The sequence below is a fragment of the Xiphias gladius genome, chromosome 18 (genome assembly GCF_016859285.1).
Source record: "Xiphias gladius isolate SHS-SW01 ecotype Sanya breed wild chromosome 18, ASM1685928v1, whole genome shotgun sequence".
NCBI lineage: Eukaryota > Metazoa > Chordata > Actinopteri > Istiophoriformes > Xiphiidae > Xiphias > Xiphias gladius.
In genome coordinates, this window is record NC_053417.1 from 20049271 (window position 1) to 20075039 (window position 25769).

General features: G+C 40.6%; 2 protein-coding genes across 4 annotated transcripts in view; both read left to right on the forward strand.

The window, feature by feature from the left end:
- nup210 (nucleoporin 210) overlaps window positions 1–13904 on the forward strand; it is a 29218-nt gene extending 15314 nt beyond the window's left edge. The window contains exons 24-40 of the mRNA XM_040152054.1: window positions 28–90; window positions 573–752; window positions 835–915; window positions 1086–1217; window positions 1503–1661; window positions 2019–2110; window positions 2276–2450; window positions 2975–3150; window positions 5393–5613; window positions 5985–6121; window positions 8015–8129; window positions 8908–9054; window positions 9826–10076; window positions 10212–10416; window positions 11309–11428; window positions 11860–11940; window positions 12594–13904. Coding sequence (XP_040007988.1) covers window positions 28–90; window positions 573–752; window positions 835–915; window positions 1086–1217; window positions 1503–1661; window positions 2019–2110; window positions 2276–2450; window positions 2975–3150; window positions 5393–5613; window positions 5985–6121; window positions 8015–8129; window positions 8908–9054; window positions 9826–10076; window positions 10212–10416; window positions 11309–11428; window positions 11860–11940; window positions 12594–12697 — 2439 coding nt within the window. The 3' untranslated portion in view covers window positions 12698–13904. The remainder of the gene's footprint in view (window positions 1–27; window positions 91–572; window positions 753–834; window positions 916–1085; window positions 1218–1502; window positions 1662–2018; window positions 2111–2275; window positions 2451–2974; window positions 3151–5392; window positions 5614–5984; window positions 6122–8014; window positions 8130–8907; window positions 9055–9825; window positions 10077–10211; window positions 10417–11308; window positions 11429–11859; window positions 11941–12593) is intronic.
- Window positions 13905–18733: 4829 nt separating this feature from the next.
- Window positions 18734–25769, forward strand: part of LOC120803431 (IQ motif and SEC7 domain-containing protein 1-like) — a 94417-nt gene continuing 87381 nt past the window's right edge. For all 3 annotated transcript variants that reach the window (XM_040151869.1, XM_040151870.1, XM_040151875.1), the window contains exon 1: window positions 18734–19040. In XM_040151869.1, the coding sequence (XP_040007803.1) occupies window positions 18778–19040 (263 nt within the window). In that variant the 5' untranslated portion in view covers window positions 18734–18777. The remainder of the gene's footprint in view (window positions 19041–25769) is intronic.

The window sequence follows — 25769 nt, forward strand, 5'->3', positions numbered from 1 at the left end:
TAACTTTTTTTTTTTTTTTACTTCTAGGTATTTCCACCATTCAAACTCATCCCAAGGAAAATTACTCTTTTAATTGGAGCAATGATGCAGGTATGTTAAATACTGACGCTTGTCTGGATCTGTCTGGAAATAGCTGGCCTCTGTTCATCTTGCCAGAAGAGTTCATCTAGTTCTCAGTTTATCTTCCAAAAGAACCCTCTGCCAGGACTTTTCTGGAAGTTGATGTTAGCCTAATTGCTCCTGGTTTAAATATCCAGCTTGTCTTTCATTTGCTTCATCTCATGCTCTGAAAGTATTTACCGTCTATCCATGAAGCATCCTAATTGCCGAACATTAAACTCTGTAATACACATGCATTGCACATTATTTTTGCTGGATCTCCATTTTCCTAATCCTGGGTAGTTTAATACACAAAGCATAATAGCTTATTATCAGACCCTGCACTGCTGAATGAAATTGACCAAACTGTCACTGTGTGATACTCGTTTTTTTTTTTCATTTTTTTCCTGTTTCTCCCTTTTTTTTTTTTTTCAAAACTGTCCCTCCCCTTTTCCTTCCTCCTGTCATTATAGATCACATCTGAGGGTGGCCCTCAGCCTCAGTCCAATATCCTTTTCTCTATTTCCGATGAGGAAATAGCGTCTGTTAATGGCATGGGCCATGTCAGGGGTATTGCCATTGGTAATGTCACTGTTACTGGACTGGTCCAAGCCGTAGATGCCGAAACTGGGAAGCTAGTTGTTGTATCTCAGGTAAGTATATATAGATGATTCGGACAAGTGTATGGTTCGCTTAGATTGTGCAGATTAGAAGCTTATTCTCTTGTTTTCTCAGGATCGAGTAGAAGTTGAGGTTGTGCTTTTGACAGCCATTCGAATCAGAGCACCTATTACAAGAATGAAGACAGGAGCACAGGTACGATTTTTTTTTTTTTGAGAAGAATTACAGTATAAGAAATGACCCAACATCTAAGTACTACTGATTAAAGTATTACTTCAGTTAACTGGGAAAAAAAAATTCACTCCTCTCTTTGGTGATATTGTACTCACTGATTTCCTTGATTTAAGTTTGTGTCCTTTTTTTAGATGCCTGTATATGTGATGGGTCTGACCAATAGTCAAACACCCTTCTCCTTTGGCAATGTTCTACCTGGGCTAACCTTCCACTGGTCCACCACCAAGAGAGATATCCTGGATGTCCAATCAAGACACATTGAGGTACCCTGTACTCAGTGTTTTTGCTCTGTTATTTGATATCTCATGCAGTTTCTGCCACTAAACCATTCCTATTTTTGGGTCCTGTTGTCCCTTCAATTCCTTTTATCAGACTGATGCAACATGTGCTGTCCCTGCATTACAGTATGATTTAAAAACCAGCATCTGCCTTGTCTCTTCTTCCTTGTCAGCCTCTGCCTTGTCCCTGCTTTCTCATCACTCTTGGCTTCTTATTTGATTTGCTGCTGCTATTTTTGCCATTCTCGTAATGGTTCCTGTCTCCATCAGGCTAACGTGGAGCTCCAGTCAGAGCATAACTTTGGCATGACGGTAACTGGAAGAACTAGAGGGCGGACAGGGCTGACGGTGGTGCTCAGAGTTACTAGCCCCGAGGCTGGGCAGCTAGTGGGGAACCTTCAGGAGCTCAGAGATGAAATCCAGATCCAGGTACAGCACTGTGGCATTGTATCTTTGTGTCCTGAGCACCAGTATTATAAATACTGTACATGCAAATATTTTATTAGACGCCTTTTATGGACTACTTTGCTTTTCATGACGATGTCCCCCTGCAGCTTCTTCATAATAGAGACAGCTGGCATTTAAGGCAGCAGAGTGTTCAAGTTGCTGAGCTTTGGAATATCTGGAGTTCTTAACTTTGTGAAGAGATAAGACTGCAGATTAGCTGGAGCTGAATGCATCCAGCTTCAAACTGCATTAAACTATGACATGTCACTAGTGCCGAAACATCAAAGAATGATTAAAGCCCTCTAATAATTGGAGTTTCAACATTTCTCTTTGATCAAGGTCTATGACAAGCTACACATGCTTAACCCTGAAGTAGAGGCTGGGGAGTTACTGATGGCTCCGAACTCAGCCCTCAAACTCCAAACTAACAGGTGAGTTACAAGTGCCTGCACAGTGGTTTTTGTCTCTTCTAACAGCATTTGCACAGAAAAATAAGTGGATTTCTTCACCAACCTTAATTGTGCAATGTAAAATGACAGAAACATGTACATCACTTGGAGAAACCTGATGTGACTGTGTTCTTCTTTGTCTAATAGGGATGGTGTAGGTGCACTCTCATATCGGATGCTGGATTGCCCTGACCAGGTTGTTACCGCTCAAGTGGATGATAAGGGCTTTCTCCTCTCTGGCTCTCTCACTGGCATCTCCTCTCTGCTGATCACCTCGCAAGAGACTTTTGGTGTCAATCAAACTCTCATCCTTGCTGTGAAGGTCAGTTTAACAGCTGCTGCATGAAACATATTTCAGGTTTTTTGTTTTAAAAGCAGTATCCTTTGGAAATTGACAGTGAAATCCATCTCAATTCATTATAATTCAGTTATAAAATATGACAATATGCACTGCAGAGCTAAAAAAAAAAAAAAAAAAATTGAGACTCCCAAAGGGAAGATGTTCAGAGAATGTTAATTCAAGCAACTTGTCTTAATATGAGAACATTCTCATCTACTTTACATCTAGGCATTTTTAAATTTTTGAATAGAAAAGGCACGATATAATGTATGTTAAAAAAAAAACAAAAAAAAACTCTCTGTATGCATTTTGCCCCCAAATCTACAGTACATTTTTTTAATTTCAAAAAAGGGGGTTAAATGAATATGAAAGCACTGTTTTTCCATCTGTTAGCCCCAAACAAGAATACATAAGGAATATATCTGCTGTCACAGTATATCAAATAGCAGCTCACCTTGTCCCTGCAGTTACTGAGTGCGACACTGGTCCCTCTTCTCATTTCCCAGGTGGTGCCTGTGTCCTACGTGCGGTTCAGTACCAGCCCAGTGCTCTACACACACACCAGAGAGAGCCTGAAAGTCTTCCCCCTGGGCATAGTACTCACCTTCTCTGTCCACTTTCATGCCAGCACTGGAGAGTCCCTACACAGTTCCAACTCTCATCTTACATTTTCCACAAACAGGTCAGTTACACAACCTATAGGTTCTTTAACACTTCATTATGTTTCACGAATTGTTGTCATCTATTGATATACTTCAAGCATTCATTCATGCATTCTGGGTGACACCATGAGTGAAACATGACTTCTAAATAGGCAAAGGAGGGAGGAGGATATGTTTTGTAGTTTGTTTAGTAACCCAAGGTTGAAGAGCTATTATCCTGCTGTTCTGGGCTATATATATATATAGAGAGAGAGTGCTGAAGCCTTTCTTTTAAGTGGTTCATTTGTGAAACCTCACTCGGCCTTGCATGACCTAATGTCTTCGACTATTTCAAATTCTGCCGGACAAGTTGTGTCAACCCACACACTACTCACCCTCTACCAGCTGAATAGTAAATGTATTTCAGTTGGAGTCCAAAATTGTTCTCTATGTAAAAATGGCAAGCATGGATTCTTGACACAATATTGATTTTTGGAATTTAATTAGCATGTATTTCACATGGTCTATTTTTATGATATTGATTCACACAAGATATATCTATAACACTGAAAAACAAGAATATTTTATATACTTTTATATAACCTTTGTTTAAATTGTGTGCATTAATATCTGTACAGTACAGACAGAGTAGTTGAGGTCAGGGCAGGGTTTAGTGGCAGCTTCTACGTGGAGTTGACAACATTGATTTACCCCGTTCCTCATTTCAGATGAAGTAGTTTCCTCCTGAGCGAATCAGCTAAATTAATGGGAGTGTTGGGCAGGGAGGAGCATTGCTGCACTCCTAATTAGGGACTCCCTCATCTGTCTGCACAATAAATTGATTCTCTTACCTTGTTCTCCAGGTGCTGACAGACAATTTTAGGGGAAAAGTTTCACAATCTGAGTAGTAAAACCCAGATAGTCTTGGGACTAAGAGGGCTAGCCTGTGATTAGAGCCTATTGAGTCTCCAAGGAGCCAGTTGGATTTTACTGGTATCTGTGGAGGGAGCACTTTGGTCCCATTGGTTCAGAACAGGTGTGGTTTGGAGATGGAGGTGAAAAGCAAGGCGGGGGTCGTTGAACAATTGCAGCGGGAAATAAAACACTAAAGCAAGTTAAAGTTTGTTACTATAAATTCATAGCGCCCATGTTTGGCCTCTGTTAATGAATGATCATATTAATGAATCACCTGCTAATCCCTAAATGAATGTAGCTGATCCATAGCTACCATGTGTTTTTTGATATTTGTGTTGATGTTTACACTTACTGAAAACTCAATTAGGAACACCTACACATCTGCTATGCAATTATCCAATTGGCTAATCATGTGGCAGTAGTGCAGTGCATAAAATGATGCAGACACAGGTCAGGAGCTCCAGTTAATGTTCACATCGAACATCAGAATGGGGAAAAATGTAATCTCAGTGACTTTGACCGTGGCATGATTGTTGGTGCAGGACGGGCTGGTTTGAGTGTTTCTGAAACTTCTGATCTCGGGATTTTCACATACGACAGTCTCTAGTCAGAATGCCGTGAAAGCCAAAAAACATCCAATGAGTGGCTGTTTTGCTCACGCAAACAGCTTGTTGATGAAAGAGGTCAGGGGGGACCCAACCTTTTATTGTGTCAACAGTCCAGGCTAATGGTGGTGGTGTAATGGTGTGGGGAAAGTTTTCTTGGCACAACTTGGGCCCCTTAATACCAATCATTCATGGTTTGAATGTCACAGCCTATCTGAGTATTATTGCTGTCCATGTGCATCCCTTTATTGCCACAAATTGGCATCTTCTGATGGCCACTTCCAGCATGATAATGCACCATTTCACGAAGCAAAAGTCGTCTCAAACTGGTTTCATGAACATGACAGTGAGTTCAGTGTACTTCAGTGGCCTCACAAGTAATCGGATCTGAATTTAACAGAACACCTTTGGGATGTGGTAGAATGGGAGATCCGCAGCATGAATGTGACAAATCTGCAGAAATGATGTGATGCAATCATGTCAACATGCACCAGAATCTCAAAGGAATGTTTCCAACATTGTGTGAAATGAAATACATGAATTGATCATGTATTTTTTGTAATAGTTTCATGCATTTTTGTAAGATTAACAAGTAGTAAATAAAATTTAAAAAACAGTACATTGGTTAATATATTAGTTATCAGAGGTTTAAATTTTAAAGTTCTGTTTGGTAGTATCACTTACACATCAATTATGATTAGTTATATAATTGATAGATAATAATTCCATAACATAAAACCTATACCTCTTTTGTGTCCTGCAGAGATGACCTGGTGCAGATGGGGGTTGGGCCTGGTAATCACACTCTGACTGTGCGGACGGTCAACGTAGGCCTCACCCTTCTCGCAGTGTGGGACAGTGAAAATATGGGTGTCGCGGACTACGTTCCACTTCCTGTCACGCATGCTATTTATCCACATGAGAGCCACAGACTGGTGGTGGGAGATGTAGTTTGCTTCTCTGCCCAATTAACCAGCCCAGACGGTGAGAGGTCTACATGTTATTTAAGCAACAGATCTGCTGTATTGTACATGTGTGTCATGTCATCAGAAAATAACTATTTTGAACATAAAGAAGAAAAAAACATTTTGAATTCAACAAAATGTTTGCTTTTGATTCGGCACTCCAATGATGACAGCCTAGTTATGTATTATCTGCTTTTGTGTTCTTCCACAACAGCATCTTTCTTGCTCTGCTTTTTATTTAATTTCCTTTGAAAGATGAAGTACCTTTCAATCCTAAGTCCATTGGAATTCTATTACTCCTCTTGGCCCCATTTTATAAGCAGTTCTAGTCTGGCATTTTTTATTTATTTATTTATTTTAAAGCTGGACGTTATCTTTCCTTCTCTGCAGGTGTTCATGGTACTTGGAGTTCCTCAGCTAATGGTGTCCTTCAGGTGGATCCTAAAAGTGGTGCAGCTGTAGCCAGAGACTCTGGGACAGTTACTGTGTACTACGAAATACCTGGTGTTTTGAAAACCTACAGAGAGGTAGGCCATTTGTAGGTAGTAACTACTATCTTAACTAACTGATAGACTGTGTAATAAAGCATAAGCTGTAGCCTGGTGTGTGTGTGTGTGTGTGTGTGTGTGTGTGTGTGTGTGTGTGTGTGTGTGTGTGTGTGTGTGTGTGTGTGTGTGTGTGTGTGTGTGTGTGTGTGTGTGTGTGTGTGTGTGTGTATACATATACAGCTCTGGAAAAAATTAAGACCACTGCAAAATTATCTGTTTCTCTGATTTTACTATTTATAGGTATGTGTTTGAGTAAAATGTGTGTGTTTTATGGAGCATTGTCCTGCTGGAAAAAAAACAATCCTCAGAGTTGGGGAACATTTTCAGAGCGGAAGGAAGCAAGTTTTCTTCCAGGATAACCTTGTATGTGGCTTGATGCATGCGTCCTTCGCAAAGACGCTTACTGAAGCCTTACTGAAGCACCCCCAGATCATCACCGATCCTCCACCAAATTTCACAGTGGGTGCGAGACACTGTCGTTTGTAGGCCTCTCCAGGTCTCCGTCTAACCATTACACAACCAGGTGTTGGGCAAAGCTGAAAATTGGACTCATCAGAGAAGATGACCTGACTCCAGTCCTCTATGGTCCAATCCGTATGGTGTTTTGCAAACTTCATCCTGGCTCTTCTTTGCTTCTCATTGATGAAGGGCTTTTTTCTAGCCTTACACGACTTGAGCCCTGCCACTAGGAGTCTGTTTCGAACCGTTCTCGCCATTCACTTCACCCCAGCTGCCATTTGCCATTCTTTTTGTAGGTCACTTGATGTCAGTCTTCGAAATTTTAAGGACGCAAGCAACCTGACGCTCACTGCCAGTAAAGCCAGAATTGAACCCTTCTTTTCCTCACTCAAAACTTTTGTTTTCAACTTTTCTTTTGGCATGGTCAATAGTTATTTTTTGATTCCATTTACTTTTGAGGTGCTACTAGCTCTGTTTTTGCCATCCAGCTGGTCCTGTTGCAAGAGGATAGTGATGACCACAGCAGTGGTTTTTATACTTGTTAAATAAGATTTGGGTCAGGTGATAACCTAATCAGTACCTCATTAAGTAGAATGAGGTGTGCTAGCGTTAGAATTCAACAGACACTGGAATAGAATTGCATGTCATACATGTACAGATGCTGATTTCAGAAAAATTTGCAGTTGTCTCTTAATTTTTTCCAGAGCTGTATATATGCTGCTATATTTCTTTTAGTCATGGCTGTGATGAATGAGCTGCAAGAAGCAAGTTCTGAGTGTTGTAATTACGCAAACAACACACCTCCTGCTTTTTTTTAATTTCTACTCTCCAGAGAATTTAATATTCTCTTCAAGTGCATCATACTGTATCAATCCTTCGGCAACATATCATATCGATATTGAAAGTACAACAGATGTTTATTGTATCCATCATGAACTTTCAGCAACATTGTTTCTGCCTAATGTGTGTGCCTGACATTACCAACGTTGAGAGTCTCATACAAGATGGTGCGTGGAGTGTCACCGTACTCTATCCATCATGCTCTTTCTGGCTCTTGAACTGAATACAACCCACCGTTTTATATGAATATTTGCTATCTTCAGAATTTGAATTGATGAGATTTGATGTAGGGTATTTTATCTTACAAAGAAAGGTGCCAATAAGCATTGTAAGAAAATGAACCAAATGAAGATAAGTTTTTTTTTTTTTTTTTTAATCAGTGTGAGACGTGAGAGGTGGCAGTAATGTTATATTAAACATTCAACTGTCTTTTAATTAGTTTGTTTCAATGACAGTTTGATGTGATTGATGTCAGCAATTTGTTGTGGTTGTAAATTATAATGTGAGTATTCCATAAATCCTGGAACTTCTTAGGACTTATTTGCATTTCCCCGTCTCTGTATGGTTCTGTAGGTAATAGTGGAAGCAGCTACTAGAACGGCAGCTATGGCACAGGCTGCACCTGTCAGGAATGGCAAGGAGACAAAGGTCCTACTCACTACCAGAGAAAGCGGAACCAACCTCATCGGTACTGAACTGACTCAGTTATAGTTAAGCAGTAATTAAAGGAATAGTTCAACATTTTGGGAAATACTCTTATTCGCTTTCTTGCCGAGAATTAGGTAAGAAGATTGATACTTATCATGTCTGTATGGTAAATATGAAGCTGGAGCCAGCAGCCTTTTATCTTAGCTTAGCCTACCACACCTCTAAAACTCACTAATTAACACATTATATCTTGTTTTATTTAATCTGTCCAAAACCAAAGTGTAATATCAATATTCTGCTGGTTTTAATGGTTTGGTTAATATATGCAGGATTATTTCTCAGGCATGACCTGTAAATTACTGGAGTGTCCACTGGTTTCCTGGCAACTGCACAGAGCCAAGAAATAGTCTGGCACATAATCCACCAAATTGTCTTTTTTACACCTCGATCTTTGTCCAGATTAAACAAATGAGGTATAAGGTATTAATTAGGGAGGTGTTGTAAGAATATTTTGTTACCTTTAGGACAAAGCCAGGATAGCTGTTTCCCCTGTGTACAGTCTTTGTGATAAGCTAAACTATCCATCAGCTGACTGTAGCTGTATATTTAACAGACAGAGCGGTATCAATCCTCTCATCTATCTAAACAATCGTATTCCCAGAAATGTCAAACTTTTTCTTTGAAAACTCATAAATAAATATATAAATAAAAATCAAAGTCATTAATATTGATATAACCTTTTCTTTATTCAATGACTAATGTGTATAATGGAGCACAAAGTTTTGGGATGTTTTATGTGTGTGCACTCTACCCTGCAGGAACCTGTTCTTCTGCCCAGACTGAAGCTATTCCTCAACTGCATCCAGAAACCTCATTCAGTTGCCAACTTAGCTTCACGAGTGATGCTATTGATTTCCCTGCTAGTGATGTCTTCACAACGCACACAGGCTTTGACTCCAGCATTGGTAAGCCTGATCTCAATTCAGACAAGAGATCCCATACATTGTCATTCACAATGGTTATGGTGGTGGGGCTATCCTTCTCTTCACTTTCAGACCATGGATTGTACTTTTTTTTATTTTTTATTTAAATGATAGTGGTTGAAAACATTAACTGAATGCTCCTTTGCCTTTTCCTCTCTTACCTGTTCATAGTTTGACACTCATATCATTTTCTACCTTTTTTTTAGAAGCATTCTGTGTTCGAAAATAAAATTACTTTCAAACCTAACCTAGGCACAGTGTTTATGTGTATGTTCTGCACAAGGGGCAGGAAAATTCTGTTTATAAGGGCATAATCAATACCTGCATTGCCCACGGAACGAATTTAGCAGGGACTATAAAAGGTGTCCGGGTGACGTATTGAACTGAGGAGAGTCCCTATCGCTTGAAAGCACTGGGCTAATTGTGTTTGCGGTTTGGGACTTCACTCCAGTTGTTGGCTCATCTCTGAGGGGATCCAAAGTGTGTGTGTACAAGGCTATAACCTCTCAGCTAAATCCCACTGAAGTCCTAAGGGGGGGAGCATGTGATTGTTAAATGACCCTCCCTGACAAATTCAGAGATTATTATTGAGTGGGAGAAAATATATCTTGTATGTAGCTTGCACATTTTTGAGACCACATTGACACTAGAATCGTGCACACTGTGACATTCATAGTCATTTCTTGCCCCAAATGCACAAATCAATAATTTATGTTGAAACATCACTTTTACCTCTTTCATTTCTCGCCCCAGGCCTCTACACATGTTCCGTGACCTTGGAGTCGATGTCTGACCAACAGACCCGTGTGCTCAGCATGTCCATGACCAACCTGCTGGTGAAAGCAGGCCTGGAGGGCAGTGCTTTCTCTGGGGAACAAGTCAGTGCCAGGCTGCCCATAGAGCCAGGCCTCTACTCTGACCAGACTGAGCTGCTGCTCTCAAACCTGCATCCATCAGCTGAGCTCACAGTCTATGGCCCCACTGCCGCCCTGTCCAACATGGAGGTCAGACAAAACATTATTTCAAAAGGACTGATAATAAAAATTTGCAGTGGTTACATTTTTACAGTTAGTATGACCCTCGTTTAAGTAAACTTCCCTTTTATGAAAAAGTTTGCACACACTTTTCTGTGTCTTTAGGTGGTGTCTACTTCTCCCAACATCGCTGTCCAAGAGAAGGAGGTACATCATGGCTTTCCCAGTTTCTCAAAGTACACCATCAGTGCTGTGGACCCTCAGGCAGCAGTAACTGCTTCTATTTCCATAAGCAGCACTTCCTCCAGCCAGAGTCTCCTCATCCCAGTCACCTTGATTCACGTAGCTGATCCCAGCGCTGCAATGCAAGGTCAGATACCCTTTCAGCGCAAATGACGAGTCACTGTGCCTCAAGCCGCACAGTCATTTTTGCTTTATGTGTATTTTATGTGTGAGATCACAGGAACGATAGTAGGGCTCTCACCTTTTCAAAAAAAATCAAGTTTGAACAAATTTGAACTGAAATGTAATTCATTGTAATTAATTTGCAACCCACATAGCCTAATCCTAAAAATACTTTGTAGATTTAACATTGTTCTGTTCATTTCCTGTGCCTCCACTGCCTCGCTGCTTGACTGGCTATCCTTACTGTAAGGCGTTTGCATTGTACAGTGTCAGCAAAACTGCCATACATTTATCCACAATTTGCCCACACATTACTTCTCAGATAGTTTGTTGTAATGATTGTTATCATTATGCTTTAGGAAAGATAACCGTTGGCCGATTAACTGAGGACAACAGGATATGCACTGAGCATCTGCTGAAGTACAAGTGACAGCCTGTTGAGTTTATACTGAGACTGAATTTGAACGGATGATTCCAGATCACAGATCGAATATTTAAATGTTGCCCACATTTGAATAATAGTTTGAATATCAAACATCTGACAGGCCTAAAGGTAGTCTTGAAGTATAAAAAGAGAACTTGGGAATTGTCACAGCTTAAGAATGATATCTTATAAGGGTTTAGTTTTTAGACACCTTAACAAGCAAAACTTGCAGTTTTGCTCAATAATCTGGAAATAAGCACAGTGACAAGGCTGGTTTTTGATAACCATCATTCCATTCAGATTTCAGTACCATTGTAACGAGCATTATTATCCCTCTGCAGCATAGATAATATTAGTTAGTGTGTCGTATGTTCTCAGCTCTTCAGAGAGGTTTTGACAGCCTGTTATCTTAACCAACACACTGTCTCAGCAGCTGCTCCTCCAGTTGTTAGCATGGAGGGGGGCCACTCCCTGCACAGCTTCATAAACTGCTACCAGATGATGTTCTTCACCCTGTTTGCTCTGCTGGCCGGTACGGCTATCGTCATCATCGGTGGGTCACCTCATTTCTGTTGGAAACACTATGCTTGTACGAGGTAGTTGGTAGAACTGCAATACTAATAAAGGGTTAGAATACCTCGATTATTTTGTATGATAATGAGTAACATTTATGCACTGGTAAATGTTTGGTTTCACAGTAATTGTTTTCAGTTTCATCATATCACTCTTTGTTAAATGGAATTAATTTTGTGCGACTGGAGTGTACAAGGCAGTTGGGGTTTTATTTTCAGTTTTTATTTATATTTTTTAATAGTTTTCACTCTTAATGTAATAAAGCTACTAAAACAAATGATTTAATTTCTTTTCCAAATTGTTTGAAAATGAACACAGTCAGAATTTGAAGCCCTTAAAGTTGTGAGGTTTTTTGATATTGAGCTCTCTAGTGTGATGATGTGTTTTAAATTTATTTTTTATTCTCTGCAGTCCTCCACACAGTGTTCTCTCCAAGAGAACAAACCTATCACCCTGCTTTCATCCAGAGGACACCACCACCACCCATCTCAGGTAGGACACTGCAACTGTGACACTTTCCCACCACAGCTATTAAGTAAATAAAGACTAAAGCATACATTAAGTCATACACAGATAAACCCCTAAATGTCAGTCCATTTTTTATTCCTGAGCTGTAGAGTTCACTTGATTTTTAATGAGTAAAGAGAAGTTTGTGTAACCCCTAAATCGATGATGCCACTAGGCTGTAAAGCTCCACTGAGAATTAATTAGAAAAGATAGAGGAGGTGTCTGATAGCATCCGGGACAATTTTATGGCAGTCAGAATAGATTTTTTTGAAGAAACGTTACCTCGCCCATCGTAAATTAAAGATCATTTGTGTGTAAACCAAGCAAAAAGCATTGTATCAGTTCTCAAGTCTCCAATTTATTGCAAAAGAATCTGCTGCAGTGTTGTCACAATTTAAAGCCTGTGCTCTGGCTGCTATAGTATGTTTGGTAGAGATTCATAAGCATTACATACCCCAATTAGACTGTTTGATTGTGAGTTTTAAACCAAGTGTTATTCAATTTTAAATTCTACCATATTTGTTAACAGCGGATTTGCTCCACTTGTCTTTTGTTCATAATGTTTTTTCTTCATAAAGTGAGCTTTAGTCTGCTGTAGATGCTTTATTTACCCAATGCTATATTTTGCTCCTTTTCAGGTTTAGACTCTCCAGTAGTGAATTCCTTCAACCGCACAATACACAGGACTGACCCAAACAGCAGCCCCAGGTCACGTCTCTATTCTCCAGACTACATGTCCTGATAAAGCCCTCCGTCTGGTCTTTATTCTTCAAAAGTAGAACACCACAGGCCCTTAATGCATATTGAATGTGCCTCTGTCCCTCTGGATGAATGCTGTGGGATGTGACTGCAAAATCTCTGCTCCATTGTCTTCATGTTGATACAAATGCTTAAAAAAAAACTTCATTTTCAGAATAGCAGATCAGTTAAGGACTGCAAGAAGATAACAGGGCTATTTTCTTTGTGTGTACTTTTTTGTGTGTGGAAACAAGTTTATATATACAGTATATATGTCTTTTGTGGTTTGCCATGGAAATAGTTTTTATACAAGACCACTCTGTTATAAACTGAGATCTTTTGAAGAGTTTTGAAGAGAGCTTAAAAACCAAATCACTAGTTTGTGCTTAAAAAGTGACACTTTTTGTTTTTGTTTGACATTTACCTGTGTGCTACTTATCATATTTTGATGTGAAATTTAATAACTCAGGATGAACCACCGTCTTGTATGACAGAAAGCAAACATCAACTCGAAAATGTTTATTTTTCGAGCAGAAACCATCTGTTATGTTGTAGCTTAAACATTTTGTGAAAATGTCCACTGAAGCCGTCCTCCTCACAGTTGCTGAACCCTTCATATGTGCATAATCCTAACCGGAAAAAGGTTGGTTTATTTCTGTTTTGGGCATTTTGAGAGGAGTTTAACTTCCTGATTATTTAACATAACTGAGTTTTTGAGCCACAATACATGCAGCTCCTGTCTAATTCATTAATGTGAAACAGTTAAGAAATGTGAAACATCATTCAGCCTTATCCCAGTGTTGCTTCATTGCAAAAATGGTCAAACATGACCTGGTCTCATTTCTGAAAATGTGATGATTCTCCTTCTGTTTGTTCTTACCTGCCAGGCTATCCAGAAAGAGGTTACTGTAGCACTGTTCAATTGCTGGGACATAAGAGTGTGACTTAGTTTTAAATTAGATATGTTTGCTTTGGAAGAAAAAATGTTGATGAGGAATGGTATTTATGTTAGCTAGTGAAACTCAGTTTTGCTGAGAGGGGAATGTGTGTGACGATCAATGGATTCAGTGTTGTTTTTGTGTTTAAGATTCATGGTCATGCCTTACAATCATATCTGAACAGCTTTCAGCACATAATACAGACGTGGGTTTGTTTGCTTGTGTGAATATGCTCTTGCCTTTGCTAATTAAAGTTTTTACTTTTTATGTTCATTTTTCTTGCACTGAAAAGCTTTATTTACATAACGGACAAATAAGCTGCTTCCCAACACACTGGCCATTTAACAGAGAATTTTGACATGAACAGTTCTACAGAAAGCACTCTTTCTTCTCTGAATAATTTGAAATACACGTGTAGATGGAGCCTGAACTAAAAACTGGAGGTTTTCCTCCACTAGAAACACTGATTCAGTGATTCACACCCACTCAACCTGCAATTTTCTACACTAAAATCCCTATGAATAGATCTTCTGCATCAGTGGTGTTTCATTTATCTGATTTTTAATACAAATTTTGTTTTCCTCGTTGCGACGTACTGTTGACATCTAATCACTTTTATTCTGCTCAATATTGTTAATGTTAGCCTGCATTTTTTGGTCACAGTTTTATTGTTTCATCGTCTTACCTGCACTATTTCTGTATACATTCTTTCCTTCATTTATTGTGTAATGTCGGAATAAAACTGAGGTAGCCGGGCGGGGATAACAGTTTAACAAGATTATTTTAGCAAACACATTGATTGCAGCACAAGAAACAAAATTAGTAATGTAAGGGAAGCACCGTTTGTAAATATAAAGCTCCTCTTTATAGAAATTGGCGATTCTGTGTAGTGTCACTGGCTGAACTCCCATATATCCAGAAGAGAGCACACTCAGCACACTCCTGTGCGTTACACACAAACAGCGGGGATTAGGGAGGGCGTCTTTCTCTCTAGCTCCCTGAGGATGTGTAAAGGTCTGCGACCACTGATCAAAAATCTCCCATCTGTCTGTGACACTTCTCTGGGCTGCTGTGGTGTGTCCCAGTCACCTAGCTCATTTGTATGCCCTCAGCGGCTGCCCGCATGTCAGCAACTGCCACACAACCTCTAGTAGGTGAGCAGACTAGAATGTGCACCACAGAATGTTTTGTAAAACATCAGTTGTGGTTCACTTCAGGGCTGCAGCCGTCTGACTCGCTTACATTGATTTTGAGTGCATTTGCATAAAATATTTTATCATTAAAACATTTACACTTGTTAGTAATTCTAAGGTCTGTCTTGTTTTCGGCTGCAATTAATGATTAACTTTATTGTCGATTAATCTGCAGATATTTCTTTTTCTTCATTAAATCCCGAGTCTGTGAAATGTCAAAAATAAACTGCCCACTACAGTTTCTCAGGGCCTGTACGGACATATTCGAATTGCTTGTTTTGTCTGACTAAAATCTATAGATATTCAGTTTACAATGTTGTATTGCAAAGAAAAGCAGAAGAATCTTAAGAAGTTGAAACTAAAGAATATTTTACATTTTTGTTTGAAAAGTCAGGCTATGGCAACAACAGGGGCTCGAGGGTATTCTTAAGACTTTGGCTGGCCAAGGAAAAGAAAACATTTCAACTGCTGTGTAAGGAAACACACCAGCTGACTGGCTATCTACTTCAACAGCTGCTTTCTAAGAGACTAAAATCATTATGGCAGCAGCATCCGCGTCAGCAGTAGCACACTACGTCTGATTTACTGTCGGCTTCAGTTAAAATGTGATGAAATTCAAAAATGGAAATGACTGTTTTTAAATTACCTCCATAAAAAGACAGAGGCATGTGGGTTTTAAACGTGACTGTACAGTGTATCTATAGCTCATTAAGGCAGTCATCCACGTTAAGCTAAAATGACACTCAATTTATTCTCTCCATTAAGGCACACGGGTTGCGTAAACCCCACCTGTCAGCCTGTCGAGCTGAGAGGCATCGTGCTGCGTCCTGGGTGAGGGGAAACGGCCACGGTTCCAGAGAGCTTACTGTGCTGTCAGTGGAGGGGATCAATGAGGTGGGCAGTGAATGAGACCTGACAGGAAAAGTAAGCCCGCTCCCACAGAATCTCCAGCACGGCGTGAGGTCTGCCTGGAAAGCAGTCTCAGAGGTTATTGTATTGGGCCTAATGGAAGCTATACTCATTTAAAAGTTTTGTTCATTTATACCACAGCCGTAATGAATTCAAATACAGTAGCTTCGGGGGGGGGGTTCCTTGGTTTATGTAAGGTTGAGTGTTTCCTCAGAAAAGAAAGATGTGCAAACCTAATCAAGCTTCCTCTATATTCCTGCTGTGATTTGTTACAGCAGCACCACTGTGGAAACTTCCAAACCTATTTGGTTGTGGTAATGACGACTTTAATTATGTTTTACACACACACACACACACATACACACACACACACACACATATATATATATATATATATATAAAATGGAGTAAATTACTTTATTGCCTACCGTATTCCCTCTTGTGTGTCAGTTCAGATTCATCACACAAATGCACAACTATATGAGGGGGCTGCTTTGCTCAGCAGAGACTATTTGGCATTAAAAAAAAAAAAAAGCTTTACACTCTGCTGGTTAAATGATCGGAGCCCTTCTTCCAATACAGCTGGCAAATGTTTTTTTGCAGACGCTTCCGAGTAGTTTTGCATCACTGCAAATATATGAGCGATTTCACTAAATAAATCTCCCTGCCTGGCACCAGCATATGACTGGTCAGCCAAAGAAAGAAAGGAGAGCGCCCATGAGCATAACAACAACAAGTCGCATGTTCTTAAGTGGTTAATGCGTGTTTGCTTCCATTCCTCATCAACAAGTGATGAGTCTTCCCAAGAGTTAGTATGAGTTTGAAGATATGTATGACTGATGGAGCTGCATGTGGACTAGAAAACATGAAAATACCAGATTTAGGTTTTAGGGAATATGATTTTATGCTGTAATTTTTTTGTGGTATTCTGTTCATCCCCTTTTGCTGTTCCACTTGTCTTTCAAACACGGCGTCATTGGAGGATCAGCAGCGCCAGAGAGGGAGGGGATTCAGCGGCTCACTGAAGGACACTTTAATTGGTCTAATATGTGCTGCGACGCATGGATTCGAACGCGGGCCCTTCCAGCTGAAGGGTGGTCTCCTTTCCTTCTAACGCTGCTTGTAGAACGTGGCAGTTTTGTTGGTGAGGGGCCCACAGTAGGAGTGATGTTGGTATGCGCTGCTTCTGGTGAGAATCTCCCGCAGGAAAAGAACTGCATCAGAACGGCATTTGGCAGTGCCGACATGCCACACCGCCCTGTGACTCTTGGCTGTGAATGGCTGTGTACTGTATATCCTTCTGGGTGGCATGTCGAGCCTCTATCAGCCCTGCTTGGCCTACGGCCATGTGGATTAGGGGGCCACAGAGAAAAACCTAATTTACTCCGTCTGTACTCTCTGTCCTTAAACTGCTTCCCACTGTCTCTGGTGTGCTCTAGCTCTGCCTCCGCATTAAAACAAAGTTATCTCAGATCTTCCAAGTGCAACCTTCAGGTGGCACAATATGAGTGTAAAGCCCTCAGTTTCACGGACAAAGCATTCATCCTCTCGATTTGCACTGTAACAGAATCCGAGAATGCAGAATCTCAAATGGGGCAAACACAAAATACAGGGACTGGGGCAAATAATGCAAACAGCCATTGCTCGGTCTCAGTTACAGATTCACCTGTCAGTTTTTATACAATTGTATGTAGCCTAACACCACATTCTGGAGGGGGGGGGGGTCTTTTTAAATGCTGGATTGGTTTTCTTTCTCCTATGCGGGCTATAGCTTTAGAATTTTATTTTTTATTAGTACCACTTTTACACTCACACCCAGCAAATACGACAATTATCAGTTCTCATTATCAGTTGTCAAACATGTTAAAGCCTTATTGTCAGTGCAGGGCGCATGGAAACGAGATGGCCTCCCATGAAACTTAAGCATCAGCCTTTTAATACCACAGAGAAGCGCTGCAGTTTGCTCTCATACACCCACGGGACACCGCCTGTGCAAATCTGCAGCCTCCCGCCACACATACAGATCAGTTGAACAGTTCGGTCATTTTTTTTTTTCTTTTTTTAATTCAAACGCTAACACACACACACACACACACACACACAAACACACACACACTGCTCCTATCTGTCATGATCATTTCACTAGAGGGGGGGGGTACAGCCGGCTGGAGAGATGGCTACACACAGACAGCATAGAAAACAAGTCTGCAGGTAAGACGCAGCACCGCTTTGTGTCACCCAGCTTTCGACAGAACACGGACAACAATGCAACAAAGTTGTTTTCCAAAAAAAAAAAAAAAAAAAATGCGCTGTTTGCCACAGGAGCGCGTGTATGCGTGAGTGGGGGGGAAGAGGGAGCACGCTCGTGCGCGCGCCCGCAGAATACATGCACAGAAAAAAAATGAATGAAGATATTCCGACCCTGCCGCGAGAAAAAAAAAAAATTGGAAAAGCGTGTGCAGTCTATCCCAAACATTCCTCGCTCTTCCCACGGCAGCCGCAAAGCCGCGACGGCGCCCAAATGCGAGCTGCAGATTCATAAAACTTGAAAACCCCGCCCACTTGACAGCCAGCGTCTGTTTACGAAAAGTCACGGGAACAGCGTGGAGCGAAAAGGCACCCAGCAGAAAATGTGATACCGTGCCGCCAACAGGGGGAAACAGCCAGACTTCGCGGCGAGCCAACTACGGTCCTCGCAGTGTCGTCCGTCACGTTTGGCTGATTGATATTTAGAAGCCCGCTGACATCTGCAGCGTGGTACGTGCTCGGGAGCCTCCGGTTTCGTGCCGTGGGACTTATAAACGCGTGTACCGGAAATATTTCCGACTGAATTATCACGCACACCGACTTAAAAACAATGGCGAGGCGTAAAAGGCGCAATCTACTGGTTTGTTGCGCTTGAACCCAACCCCTGGACTGCACGGAGCTCATTGCCCCGGCTTCTGCGATACGACAGGGAACCACAGCGCAAAAAAAAAAGGGGGGGGGGGGAATAAAAACACACAAAAAAAAAAAAAAAAAGAAAGAAAGACAGTCGGAGCGACATGGAAAGCCCGACCGAGAACCCTACCAGGGCTGCGGAATATTTGAAGGAGCTTAACAAGATCATCGAGACCCAGCAGGAGTTGCTGGAGAGGCAGCGGGGAAGGATAGAGGAGCTGGAGCAGCAAGTGTCCGACTTGTGCGCGGAGAACGCCTGTTTGAAGGAGCAGTACCAGCGGCACCTGGCAACCTGCAGGCTGCTGCAGGGCAGCGGCAACAGCCTGGTCGCGCTGGGAGCCATACAGGAACATATCACGCAAGAAAAGTAAGACGTCTAACCGTGTTAGATCAAAGTCAAATCACCTCTATTTAACTGTGCCCCCCCCCCACACGAGTCTTTGGCGAAGTTTAAAATTGTATTTAAAGTAGAACTGCTAAATCCGAACCCAAACTAGTGCAGGACCGACACTGTGATGCGCAGTTGCGGCTAGACCACTTTTGCATCTTCCCTTTGACTGATGTTTGCTGATGGAAAATGGGTCGATTACAGAAAATGGGATGATGCTTAACGCCACAGAGCTTTTTCTGATCATAGCTGGAAACACGCAACTGGGAGTTTGACCAAAGCTCCCAGCGTCCCCGACGATGACAAAACCCGCAGTTTTCCCAACAGATACATTTTCAGCCAAGTTTTAAAATTTTCATTTTGCCTTTGAGTGACTGTAACTGTCAGTGTGCCAGATTGAAATATGTATGAGATCCAGTTCAAACTGAGATATACTGTGAGTTACACACTGGAACAAAATTGTCCATGGGCAAGCACTAAGTCTTATAAAATGTAGAGTTTTAAATTGTCTCCGATGAATTCTGCTTTGTCATCTTTGTTTGTATTAGTTTGATATTTGTCAGGTTCTGTAACTTGGGCAGATTGAAGTCTAATTATGTTTAGGGGGTTGGCCCTATCTGCCGGCAGTGGGTTAAGCTCACAACAGAGCAGAGCAGGCAGGGCAGATGTGGCGGGGCATTTTTATCAGTGGTGCTGGCAAAGACCTCGGTAGTCGCACACAGTGTCAGGATACCCGTCCTGCACCGGCTCCCTGTTGAGGTTCACACGCCGGCGGCTGAGTCTCAGACATGCCCCAGCAGGCAGGCATGTAACTCAGCTTTTGACGGTCTGCAAGATCACGTGATTGTGCTTGACCTCTGTCTCTGGGGGCGTGTTAATGTCATGAAGATCAGTGGCAGCAAATCAATACTGATGACTCACAGACCGTATGTCTTTGCTTACTGATAGAACCAGACTCATGAGATTAGGACATACTGTAACACTGACCTTTAGTTCACTCCCTTTATAAATTTCACCCGGGCACTTTGGAGTATTCTGTCTCATTTACCTGGAAAATTCAGTTTATCACCATCTCTCATTTTGTACGCTCGCCGTGTCTGAATACTATTTCACTCCAGCTCTGGTAGACTGGCGGAGAGGTTACTGAGGAGCCTGTGATTATCCCAGTGAACCTGATGAAATATGACAGCTGTTAATAATGTAAAGTGTGATTTATGGAGGATACAGAATTTAAAGTGCTGTGAGCGATTTAAAGAATGCAGTGGTCTTAAGCAAGACTGATTCTAAGATCTGCAAGGGTCATTTTAGCATAGCAAAAAGGGATTTAAATAGCGTACTGGATATTAAACTGTCTGGCCACCCATTTTTTTGCCCATTATCATGTCAGGGGCACAGTGGCAAGAGCCTAACAGAGCAGCCCATACTTCCCTTCCTTTGGAGCTTTACTTCTGATTTTCCTGAGGGATTCCCATGAATTCCCAAGCTTAGGGGTCATCTCGTAATCTGCCTTTCTCCGCTTTCTTCCAAAGGAAGGTCTGAGCAGCTGCTGGAAGGTTGGTCATTCATTATTTTTAGTGATTTCTCTGGTGATGACAGTGTCGGTTGGTTGGTTGGTTGGTTGGTAGTCAGTCCACTTAGGTCCAGAATGAAATACCTAAACAAATATTTTAATTTGTCCGATACTTTGGTTTAGGACTAAAAAACTTGAAAAACTAATGACATTCCTTTCAGGCCTCAACTGTACTTTATGTTTATTGCTAATTAGCAAATGGCAGCATGCTAACATGCTAAACTGTGATGGTGAACATGCTAAACATTAGCCAACCGTCTAAGCAGCAGCATGTTAGCATTGTCGTTTTAAGCATGTTAGCATGCCGGTGTTACCATTTAGCTCAAAGCATACTAAGCGTAAGTACAGCCTCTCAAAGCAGCTAGCCTGACTATAGATTCTTAGTCTTATTGATATTTGATAGACTAAATTATTAATCGAAAACAAATTCTCAACACAGTTGATACTGAAAATATCGCTAGTTTTGGTAGCTTCAGTCACCTGCAGTCACACCTCTCAATATAGAGAAGCAGTAGTTCACGTGGTTGCAGTTTTTGCCTCGCATGTATCAGTGTACATTCAAGTCACATCGCTATCCATCAGTTCCTCTAAAAGATAATTAACTGCCGATGTTTGAAAAACAACAAACAAGGCGGTTGTTTAAAAACACAGATGTTCTGAAGATGTTCTCCGAATCCCCAAAAACCCTTCTACCCATCTGGATGAAAATAATATTCTGTCTTCTTAATAATAAAAAAGATTGTTAACACGTTAGCCAAGTTTCAGCTCTGTGTCCAAATTGAACCAAAGATGGGGATCTCTCTCTTCAGGGAACCATGGCACAAAATGAAACTGCTGAAGAACACTCTAATGCAAATCAGAGATCACATGCCTGAATATCAACATTATCTGCAAACAGCAGATGCTAATGTTGTTTAAACAGACACACTTCAGACCTTTGCATATGAATATCCAGCACAATAGTGGAGACGAGGCACATCCGGCTTCCAGTGACTTGACAATCTTGAGTTTTTTTTCAAATGTAGACACAGCTCTCTTTTTGCCGTCAAGCCTGTCCTTTGTCTCACTTGCCATGGTGGTTGACTCACTAGCTATGTAATCAGGACCTGACTTGCATCCAGAGTAAGGTAGTAGGTGAATCCAGCACCAGTTACATAAAGTAAGTGCCATTAAGCTGAAATGATGGAAAACCAGTAGACCATCAATTACCCTATTCTTCTGCTGTATCATGTCCCATCCACAAAACACAAGTAGACAGGTAGTAGCAAAGTTCCCTTGAGCCCTCAGGGAAAGTCAGACCTCTTCTCTAAAGACATTTTTGGAAATATGCTTTTTCGCTTTTCAGTCATCCAGGCCATGGTATTCTGTAAGTGCTATGCGAAGGCACCTCGAATTGCTTGAAGTTCTTGAAGACATTTCGCCTCTCATCCGAAAGGCCAATCCAATCAGCCAGCTGATTTCACGACAGGATAAATACCTTAAACTTCCCACTAGTCAGTTAGAACTGAAGAAGCCTTTTGGATGAGAGATGAAACGTCATCAAGAACTTCAAGCAAGTCCAGCTGCCTTCGCATAGCTCTTACAGAACTTTGGACCATATTTCTGTGAGACAAGATTGGTAGCTGCTGAGTATGGAAGCCAGTTTTTTTCAGCCTATATTTTTTTACATTTTGGAAAATTAAGTTTGCCGAAGTAGCTATTAACAGTTTCTTTTTCTATGTACCATTGGATGTTCTGACAACTATCACTGAATTACTTTGATACAAGAAATCGTAAAAACTTGATGATTCTCAGGCATGTTCTGAAACGGTCCAATTCATGTACCATTAGTCTACATAATCTCCTAATTATGAGGTTTTTTTTTTAATCTCAAAATTAGTATGAGATCTTTTCTTGAATGTATGAAATTGGATCACGTAATTATAAGATCTTTCATAATTATGAGATAGTAAGAGATATTCGTGAGATACGGAGGTCATACAAGAAAAGGTCTCCAAATTTTTTTTCTTTTGCAATGCAATGTGCATCTGTAGCTGAGCTCATTCCTAAGTTTTAAACGTTTTATCAGGGGTAAAAATAAGCTTGGGTTGGAGTTGTGGGTAGAGGACCCTTTATAAGGTTAAATGATGTTTTTTATTTTCTTTTCTCTTTTTCTTGGCATATGTATTGACAGCCTCAGGTGACATCACTACTGCTTTTTTAGAATTTCTTTTACTTTGGCTGGTGTTATAGTCTTTTGCTTATCTGTTTTCCCTATTCCCTACAAGTCCACTAATTGTACACTCTTGTCAGTGCATGCAGGTTGTCATGTAGCCTGAATTTATAATCATATTATGTTTACTCTCAATAGGGATCTTAATAGAGTTCAGATATTTGCGTCAGTTTAAAGCTTTTATTGTTCTTTGCTTCCCTTTTCTTTTCAGTTCTTGTTTGTCAGCTGGTTGCACATGCATGCATGCAGGAAAAGTATGATTTCCTTGTGCTAGATAATCGCTTTGAATACAGTGTATGTTGTTTGTTCATACTGTATATGGTTATATGTGAGCTGCGCTGTCCGCTCTCATTTGGTACTTGTTGAACAAGTCATCATTTAGTGACATAATAATGGAAAGAAAGACAAAGGATTAATTGTGTAAAACAGTCATATTCTATTCCAAAACAAGGGACAGCAGATACTGAAGGATACATTAGATTGTATGGTGCTATCTTGGGTTGGATGCAAATGGAAGGCTTTTCCATTTATGTAGTTTGTACGTTTTTTCCCTCTGCACTTTCTGTCTGTTTTAGAAAGAGAGTGCAGAGAGCAGGAAATGTGATGCACATAGTGAAACCTGTAGTGCAAAGTCAACATTTTCTAAGAATTCTGCAGAACTGGCACCTGGGTAACATGTCAGTCACTGGAAACCATCTTGGTTTGCACTGACCCCAGTGTGGATCCATAACTCATCCATCCAGATGCTTGTAACCCCTAGGAGCTGGTTGAGCAGGATAAGCAGAGTGGGGGTCACTCTTAGCTTGTCAGTGGAATGTTTTTCCGTAAATCTAAAGCTAAAATGTCCACTCTTGTGTTCATGGTTTCTTAAATTTAAGTTAAAGTCTGTGTAAAAAGATGGTTGATTTAGTACTCAGGCAAGAATTAGCAATCACACAGATATCGGGTTTCTTCTGCTCATGGCTCCTGTGTTGCCTGCCCTGTCAGCTCTTTAGTCCAGCAGTATTTATGCTGACCACATGCAGTTTTCTTTCCTAATGGTGTTTGTTTTTAACAGCTCTACAATTACTTGTATCCCCTGTGCTCACTTTGGAATTAAATGGCAGGTAATACAAGATAGAGATGCACATTTTTTGCAGCACATAGTAGTGATAAATTACTTTTCACTGACTTAAATGTTTTAGCAGACTTTCAGGACAAATGCCTAGTCTATCTGGTCAGTGAATATAATCTGTTGTAAAGTAAAACAAAAAGTCACAAATCTGTCTTTGAATGAAACTAGAATGTGTAGTCGTGATAAATGTTTTTCTCACATGATGCAGTAGAGGCTGGTGGTTTAATCACAATGGATCTGAAACTGTCCTCTGGGGTTTGGAGTGGAATAGTGTCTGCAAATGCTTTCATTTCTTATCTCGATGCTGGTGGATGTTTCAGCTGCAGATGAAAAAGAGCTGATGTGTCATGTGTGCATAGTTTTGTTGTAAGTTTTCAGACTTGTACTAAAGGTGTATTTAAAAGTAGAGCTTCAAATAGAAAACAGGACTGTTATACTGTACGTGGTGTTAGATCTGAGTGTGATGGCTGCTGCTGCAGTGTTTGTGGAGGCACTATGTTTTCAGGTTGTCCATCCTTATATCCGTCTGTTCGTCTTTCTGTCCCTCCGTCTCTTTCTCGTGAATGTGATAACTGAGGAATGCCTTGAGGGAATATCTTAAAATTTTGCACAAACATTTAGTTGGACTCAAGAATAAACTGTTAATAAACTGCGGTCAAAGGTCAAGATCACTGTGACCTCACAAAAGATTTTGTTACTCAATTATTCATACGCTAATTATGAGAAAAATACACTTAAAGGACCAGAGTGTAGGATTTAGGGTCATCTATTGGCAGAAATTGAATACAATATTAATAATTATGTTTTCATTAGTGTATAATCACCTGAGACTAAGAACTGTTGTGTTTTTCATTAGCTTAGAACAAGCCCTTCATATCTATAAATGGAGTGGGTCCTCTTCCACAGAGCTCTCCATGTTGCACCACCATGTTTCTACAGTTAGCCCAGAATGGAAAAACCAAACACTGACTCTAGAGAGGGCCTTTAGCGTTTTTACGTTACTTGAAGGCCACAGTAGGTTCTCCAACGCGCTTGGAAACGGATGGGTGAGGGGAGGGGTATTCAGTTGGTTGCAACCGTGAAGCAGTCATTCTAGTTTTTTCACGCAGTCATTTAAATTCAGTATGAATGTCTGTCACTAAAGAAGCATGGGTAGTCTTGAATGATCCAATATTTATGCATAATGTGACAAATCATTGCTAACGCAAACATTCTCCCTGGTAATGCTCTAATGGAAAAATTATGAATGTTTCAAAGCTGATGAATGAGCAGCAAAGCTTTCGAGCTGTTGATTTTGTGCCAGATCTCAGCCAGGATGTGTGTCAGAACAAGGCCTGGTTACCATTTCTAAGAAGTTGTAAGAAAAAAATTTTAAGATTGTCTTCAAGCAAGAGTCTATCTGTATTTTGTAGAATTGGTTTACATTCATTGCACTTGTTCAGCTGCTACTAAACTGTAATTGCTTTGATGCTCAACTTGGAGTTGAAAATATTTGACGAGTTAAAGCAGCAGTTTTTGATGGAAGATGAATGTTAGAAATATGTGTTTAGTTGTATTCTAAACAGGGATCTGTTAATGTATTTTACTGTTATTTATGCCTGTTCAGCTGCTGCTTTGGGGCTTTGTTTTCACTTTCATCTTCAGAAAAATCAGAAGAAATTGTTCTGGAGGGATCCTGATTTTGTTTAAAAGTTTCACAACGATAGTTTTCAAGAAACAAGTGCCAAACATTTAATAACTGAATATCTTTGGGTTTTGGTCTGTCGGTCGGACTTAGCAATAAATTTGAAGATGTGAATGGGAATGTTTCTG